The 8,153-nt window shown below is 39.9% G+C and overlaps 1 protein-coding gene across 7 annotated transcripts in view; it reads right to left on the reverse strand.

Annotated features, from left to right (window-relative positions):
* The window catches only part of ST3GAL3 (ST3 beta-galactoside alpha-2,3-sialyltransferase 3), a 168,056-nt gene that overhangs the window by 50,551 nt on the left and 109,352 nt on the right, over positions 1–8,153 (reverse strand). For all 7 annotated transcript variants that reach the window (XM_015811361.1, XM_015811360.1, XM_015811356.1 and 4 more), the window contains one exon: positions 3,110–3,173. In XM_015811361.1, the coding sequence (XP_015666847.1) occupies positions 3,110–3,173 (64 nt within the window). The remainder of the gene's footprint in view (positions 1–3,109; positions 3,174–8,153) is intronic.

The following is an 8,153-nucleotide window of genomic DNA, read 5'->3' on the forward strand; positions in this document are numbered from 1 at the left end:
CAGTAGTCCAGGCGGGAGGTGACAAGAGCGTGGGTAACTGTGCGCAAGGCATCCCGGTCCAGAAAAGGCCGCAACTGGCGAACCAGGCGTACCCGGTAAAACGCCCCCCTGGCCACGGCCGTCAATTGATCTTCTAGTGTCAGCCATGGATCCAGGAGGACACCCAGATTGCGCACCCTCTCTGAGGGAGCCAAAATTTTGCCCCCTATAGTCAGCGACGGAGTCAGCTGACTATGCCTGGGAGCCGGCAACCACAGCCACTCAGTCTTGGAAGGGTTGAGTCTGAGTCTGTTTCTCCCCATCCAGACCCGTACGGCCTCCAGGCACCGGGCCATCACGTCAAGGGCATCATTGGGGTGGCCTAACTATCAGCCTATCAGCCTGACCTCAATACCTGGGAAGATCTTGGAAAAGATAATCAAGTAACGAATCAGCGAATACCTAGAGGCAAATAAAGTCATTACCAAAAGCCAACATGGGTTTGTCAAAAACAGATCATGCCAGACAAATATTATTGCATTCTATGACCAAGTGACAAAAGTAATGGACCAGAGGAATGCTGTGGATATAATTTAATTGGACTTCACTAAGGCATTTGATAAAGTAGATCACAACCTACTACTTGATAAGACAGAAAAATAAGACAGAATCACCACCAGATGGATTCGTAGCTGGCTGACCGGCCGTATTTATTGTGTGGTCCTCAATGAAACTGCATCTACATGGAGGGAAGTGTGTAGTGGGGTGCCCCAGGGCTCTGTTCTGGGCCCACTGCTCTTCAACATCTTCATCAATGATTTGGATGAGGGGATAGACGGGGAACTCATCAAATTTGCAGATGACACCAAGCTGGCAGGAATAGCCAACACTCCAGAAGACAGGCTTAAGATACAGAAGGATCTTGACAGACTTGAAAATTGGGTGCTATCTAACAAAATGAAATTCAATGGTGAAAAAAGTAATGTTCTACATTTAGGCAAGAAAAACCAAATGCACAGGTATAGTATAGGTGGTACCTTGCTCAATAGTAGTAACTGTGAGAGGGATCTTGGAGTCCCAGTGGACAATCACTTAAATATGAGCCAGTAGTGTGCTGCAGCTGCCAAAAAAGCCAACACAGTTCTAGGCTGCATTAACAGAGGGATAGAATCAAGATCACGTGAAGTGTTAATACTACTTTACAATGCCTTGGTAAGGCCACACTTGGAATACTGCATCCAATTTTGGTCACCACGATGCAAAAAGGCTCTAGAAAGAGTACAGAGAAGAGCAACAAAGATGATTAGGGGACTGGAGACTAAAACATAAAAACAAATGGTTACTGGAATTGGCTATGTCTAGTTTAATGAAGAGAAGCACGACAGGTGACATGATAGCAGTGTTCCAATAGCTCAGGGGCTGCCACATAGAAGAGGGAGTCAAACTATTCTCCAAAGCACCTGAGGACAGGACAAGAAGAAACGGATGGAAACTAACCAAAGAGAGAAGCAACCTAGAACTAAGGAGAAATTTCCTGACAAAACAATTAATCAGTGGAACAATCTTTCTCCAGAAGCTGTGAATGCTCCAACACTGGAAGTTTTTAAGAAGAGACGGGACAGCCATTTGTCTGAAATGGTAGAGGGTTTCCTGCCTGAGCACGGGGTTGGAATAGACGACCTCCAAGGTCCATTCCAACTTTGTTGCTGTTGTTGTTATTGTTGTTGTTGTTATTATTATTATTGGTGATGGGATTTAACATATCCATAAAATGGCGGAAGGGGTTTTGTTCAATCAATAAAATGGTTTATTGAGCTTATGTGAAAGCTAGTTTGTTTCATAAATTTCACTATTGTTGTTGGTAGTCACTTATTGCTATTTATACAATCTTCATTCCTCACCTGTATACACACTTCCTGAATCTCTTCTATTTCTTTCTCTCTCAATTTCATCTCAAATATGCCCCAGATGCAGTAAATTAATCCCAGTGTTTGGTTATGCAGTGGATTGTTCACATTTTTTTCCACAAATCAAAATGTTGATTTTTCAGTGTCTTTGGCAATGCAAGATAAGTCATGAACATTTGCTTTAGAAAATGAGGAATATCTGATGAAGAAGAGAAAATCTGACAGAACAATTATTAATGGAAAATACAGAAAAGTGTAAACTTGGTACAAAGTTAATTTCAGAGAACACTAGAATGTAGTGTTCAGTTTGGCCATGTGGAAGTAGGACTTATTACAACTATGAAATTTAAACATGTTTGATATTAAATGTACAACAGCATTCTTCAACCTGCCAGATGTATCACATAGTAACTTCCATAATGTCTAACAGCAGGACCATGATGGAGTTGAAGTCCCAATGTAACTGGAGGTTGCAAGGAAGTCAGGGCATATATCATTCAGAAAAATATTGAATGCACATAATCTAAATGGAAGTCAAAGAGGAGTATACACATCACCAACTCAGCCCTAGGGGTCTGTAGTAAGAAATCCCATAATTAGCTCTTGTTACCATCCATCTATTATAAAAACTGGGTTGTTAGTTTGTTAGAGGGCTGGCTAATGAGAACAAGATAAACTTTCTATGTTCTTCAAATAAAATATTGTACAATATTACAAATTTATACTTGGGGAATTGTGGCAAATTAATGTATTTAAAAGAATACATTGAAAGAAAGTACTCTTATTTTGAAAGGATCACAATCAAGTAGATTGAATTGCCATTAGAAAACACAAATTCTAAAGCTGTCAGCCTTAGCAGGTTAACTAGTCAGGAAATCTGTCCAGAACAGTTAATTTTACTTTATTGTAAGGCAAAATTAACAAAACCTCATAAGTCTGAAAGTAGAATTCTCTGTCCATCTCCTTATACCCCAAGAAATTATGAAAGGCCCCTTCTGAGCCTGTTGCCCACCTACTATCCAGCTGTGGACTATGTTGTCTCTTATCTGACCTCACTGGGCCCATTCTCCCACTGTCATTCCCAAATGCCATTAGACCTGCTGTAGAAAAAGATCTATTTTATAAACTCCAAGAGCTGTAATAGGAACTCTTCTCTATCCTTATTAATTCTGAAGCAATACATACTGTATATCTCACAGGCCAGGACTAGGAAATCTACTCACCTGTCAAGGGTTGAAGTAAGGTGGTAATTCTTTGTTACTGACAAGATGGCTTTGATTAGATTATCTGTAGAGAAAAAAAGAATACTTTAGAAAGTGAAGCCATTTCAAGGATTTTTCAAAATTCATAACAGGGGCAGATAAAAACTTCAGGATCAAATTGATTACTGAATAAATCTGCATCTTAGCTTTAATTTATAACCCATTAACAAGAAATCAGAAAAGGAATAGCCAATATAAAATACAGGCGGTCCCTACCTTTCAACCACAATTGAGCCCAAAATTTCTGTTGCTAAGTGAGTAATTTGTTAAATGGGTTTTGCCCCATTTCATGACCTTTCTTGCCACAGTTGTTAAGTGAACCACTGTAGTTGTTATATTAGTAATATGGTGAAGTGAATCTGGCTTTCCTACTTACTTTCCTTGTTAGAAGGTTACAAAAGGTGATCAAATGACCCTGGGACACTGCAACCATCATAAAATGAGTCAATTTTGATCACATAACCATGAGGATGCTGCAATGGTCGTAAGTATGAAAAATGGTCATAAGTCACTTTTTTCAGTGTTTTTGTTAAGTTTGAATGGTCACTAAATGAACTGTTGTAAGGACTACCTATATTTTGTGACGTACCACCTCACATTTTTCTCAGACATGCACCAGCTGGAATTACTTGAATAATAAACTATCCTTCTCTGTGTACTGTGAGCTGAAACACAATACAAAAGAAGATATTTAATCTGTATGTCTCTTTAGCTAGGAGAACAATACAAATGAAATTTGCATTATAATCATGGGCAGCCATTATAATATGGGGAAAAAACTGCAACCACACTTTATTCAATGTCACCATAGTATGCATTACTATTAATCCCACAGGTATATTTAGCCTCTAGTGTTTTGGTGTAGCTTATTTCTACCAAACCAAAGAGCAAGCAACAACATACCTGGAGATGTGTTGATACCCACCTCTATGCCACAGGTAGGCATCTCTGGAGAAAAGTGTTTTTTAAAAAAGTGTTTTTAAAAAAAGTCATGATTGTAGATGATGCATGTCATCTCTATAAATGATAAGCAGGATTCTCCCAAGCTGCATGACAAGGAAGAACAGATGCTATGCCTCCTCCTCAATCAAGATACCAACACATAAGGTAAGCCAAGTTATTACTGGTATCTGAGCAGAAAATTCCAGAAATATTTCTCCTCTTTCTTGTCAGTAAAAATAAAGAAATAATAAATTGAGTAGCCAGTAACTTGTTTTGAACCCAAATTCAGTACTAAAATCAGTTTATTTATTTATTTATTTTATTTATTTGAATTTATATCCCGCCCTTCTCCTTGCGGACTCAGGGCGGCTGACAATCAATTTAAAATACACCAAAAACAATTACAAAATTTAAAATTAGTTAAAAAGAAATATTTAAATGTTGTCTGATTAAAATATAATTAAAACCCCTCTAAAAAATTACCCTAGGCCAGTCCTGCTTGTTGGAATAGCCATGTCTTAAGGGCGCGGCGGAAGGAAGGGAGATCAGGGATCACCCTGATCTCTGGGGGCAGCTCATTCCAGAGGGTGGGAGCTCCCACAGAGAAGGCCCTCCCCCTTGGGGTCGCCAGCCGGCACTGTCAGCTAAGAACAATCATACATTGGCTTGTTGTGATATTATTTTTTATTTTATGTTTCAAAATAATCTTAATAGAAAATTAAGATTCTCCTTAACAGAATAATATTTTAGAGTCATATTTGGAGAACATATTGGTCTACAACAGCAAGTGGACCCATTGTTCATAAAATATAATCTTAAATATTCAGTATTTAGAGGCAGATTGAATAGTTCAGGGTGAAATTCAAGTATAGAGACATATTTAAATGCTTATATGAGGCTGGGAATGATGCTCATTTGCCAAGCACATATTTTGCATGTTTAATGTCCCAAATTCAATCCTTAGCCCCTTAAGAACCAGAACATGAGAAGTACCTTTGCCTGAGACTGTGGAATTATTGCTGATCTAACATAAATTGAAAGTACATTTTGTGCCAAATAAGACAGTATTACATATTCATACCTACTCCCTGTGCTCTTGTTATAAATACCATGCTCATTTTCACTTATTAATAGCTATAATTAAGCAGGAAAATTGAAGGTGTCAGGTTTCTTAGAAAGTAAAAGAATCCACTGTTTTTTCTAAGTAATTGCCTAGCAGGAGGATGATAGGTAGAGGGAAATACTATTTTCTATTAGATACTAAAAATTCCAAAAATTCAAGAATGGAATATATTTAGAAAGCTCTATACAAATACAATGGGACCTAGCTACTGTGTATGCAGGTGTGTGCATATGTATGAGAGAGACAGTCAAGGAGAAAGAGAAACAGAAAGAAAGACAAAAAAGAAGTACAAATTCTACTCTTCTCCATATTTAGCTTTGCCTCACTTTAATGATTACAAATATATCCAATCCTAGCATCCCAAAATGATTTCCTCAAAGCAAATAAAGTCATTACTTTACACATTGCTTCTTATTTGTGACCCAGAGATTTTCAATAGCTATATCATCCACTTAAACTTTCTCAAATTTAGCAACTCCAGTTTCTATAATTTATGAATTAGGGGTGATGGGGACATCTTAGTAACAAAAATGTTACAATTAGCTGTGATATATTTAAGAATACTCGCAGTGGTATTCAGGAAGTAAGTAAATAATGCAAAGACAATAATGGAGCATATTTATGTTTCAGATGACCCAACTCACACAGAACCTACTTAGTTTGAATCATTCCTAAGAACAGGTAGACCTTGAGTTATGAGTGTAATGGAGCCTGCCCATTCCACTTGTGACTCGAAAACTTGTGGAAGTGAAGAGATCACTCCCTTGCTCATTAAGACGCATGCAGCTCGTTAAATGAACATGAGGTATCTTAGAGTGGGGAAGGCCATGGAGGGCCTAGTGATGTAACAGGACTCCAAGGACTCCCCGACCCACTAAGATACCTCATACTTCCCCCTTCCTTCCTGCTGTGCTGGACTCAACTTGAAAAGATCTGTCTCCTCTCTGCCATGGTTCCTGCTGCCACCCGGATCTGAGGCTGGGGGATGTTTCCGTGTGCCTCCGGAGGCTGGATTAGGGCATCGGAGGCCTTTTCCAGGCCACTGCTGCCCGGATCTGATGCTGGGGGATGCTTCCGCGGCCCTGTGGTGGCCCAATCTGGGTGCCAGAGGCCTTTTCCAGGCCACTGCCGCCTGGATCTAAGGCCGGGGGATGCTTTCATGGCCCTCCGGTGGCCCAATCCGGGCACCAGAGGCCTTCTCCAGGCCTTCTCTTAGGCCTCCATTCTCTGAGAATGCACCGAAGGCCTGGAGCAGCCAAGAAATTGAAGGATCTCGAACTTCACAGGGTGAGTATTAAAGGTCTGGTGCCTAGGGAGACCCGGGGTGGGGGTGGGGAGGAAGAGAATAACCAGGGTGAATGTTGCAGAGCCTCTGTGGTCACTCGTAAGGGTGAACGACTGCCATGGTGCTGCAATATTCATAATTTCGGGACTTGCTCATAAGCACTAAGGGGCGCTTATCACGTAACTTCGAACAAGTGTTAAGTGAATGCTTGTAACTCGGGGATTACCTGTTTGTGCTGAGTAATGACTCATAGGATCTTAATTCAGCTTTCAACCTATAATAACCCACATGAAATCCTGTAGCATATGCAGCTACAGACACTGGGAAGATCCTGGCAAAGCTGTTTGATCATGCTGCTGCAGTAATTTAAGCCAATCATTCCTCAGACAATACAAAGATTCTTTCAGAGACCCAACTTACTTTCTCTAATATACTGCTGTTGCTCTGCTTTTATATGAAGATTGGATAAACACCTACTAGGCTTAATGATTCAGCGCTCACTTCTAGAGATCAACAATATAATGTTCCAAGCCTGGTCTGTAAGCAGAATGAGTCAGCTCCCCCTAGGTTTATACAGAGTGTCTTTTATATAAAACATTCCACAACAATATATGATAAAAATAGCAAATTTCAGTCTTGTAACTTCCAACAGGCTCCATTTGAAGATTTAGCTTAGCTTAGTATGGTAAATAAACACACTTTTTATCTGCTTTGGATTCATTCAAAGAGAGCAAATATATTCCTTACATGGAGAGCTTCCAAAACAAGCCTTATGAAGTACTAGAAAAATTAATCACATTTGGAGCAGGAAAAATCAAGAAAAACCACTTTAATACCACTTTATAACGCCTTGGTAAGGCCACACATGGAACAATACATCTAGTTTTGGTCACCACCATGTAAAAAAGATGTTGAGACTCTAGAAAGAGTACAGAGAAGAGCAACAAAGATGATTAGGGGACTGGAGATTAAAACATATACACAAACGGTTACTGGAATTGGGTATATCTAGTTTAATGAAGAGAAGGATGAGGGGGGACATGATAGCAGTGTTCCAATATCTCAGGGGCTGCCACAAAGAAGAGGGAGTCAAGCTATTCTCCAAAGCGCCTGAAGGCCGGACAAGAAGCAATGGATGGAAACTAATCAGAGAAGAAACCTAGAACTAAGGAGAAATTTCCTGATAGTTAGAACAATTAATCAGTGGAACAACCTGCTTCCAGAAGTTGTGAATGCTCCAACACTGGAAGCTTTTAAGATGAGACTGGACAACCATTTATTGCCTGAGCAGGAGGTTGGACTAGAAGACCTCCAAGATTCCTTCCAACTCTATTACTATTATTATTATTATGGATCATCGCACAGTCAACCAGATGTTTAGACTGGATTTGGCATTTTGTCTACCTATCGAGTCCTTACCAAGGACCTGGGATAGGCAGATGTGGATGTTTGATGTTATTACAGATATCGTCGCAGGATGGAAGCAGTTCCTAGTAAGGCCGCCTTTTGCAATTGACTAATGGCGAATTTGTCAATGCCAATGGTGTTCAAGTGGTGCTCCAGTTGTTTTGGGATTGCACCCAAGGCGCCTATTACTATTGGTACTACCCTTGCTTGCTTTTGCCACAGTCTTTCTATTTCTATTTGTAGGTCTT

Source organism: Protobothrops mucrosquamatus, unplaced genomic scaffold (genome assembly GCF_001527695.2).
Source record: "Protobothrops mucrosquamatus isolate PMUCROS unplaced genomic scaffold, P.Mucros_1.0 scaffold39, whole genome shotgun sequence".
Taxonomy (NCBI): Eukaryota; Metazoa; Chordata; class Lepidosauria; order Squamata; family Viperidae; genus Protobothrops; species Protobothrops mucrosquamatus.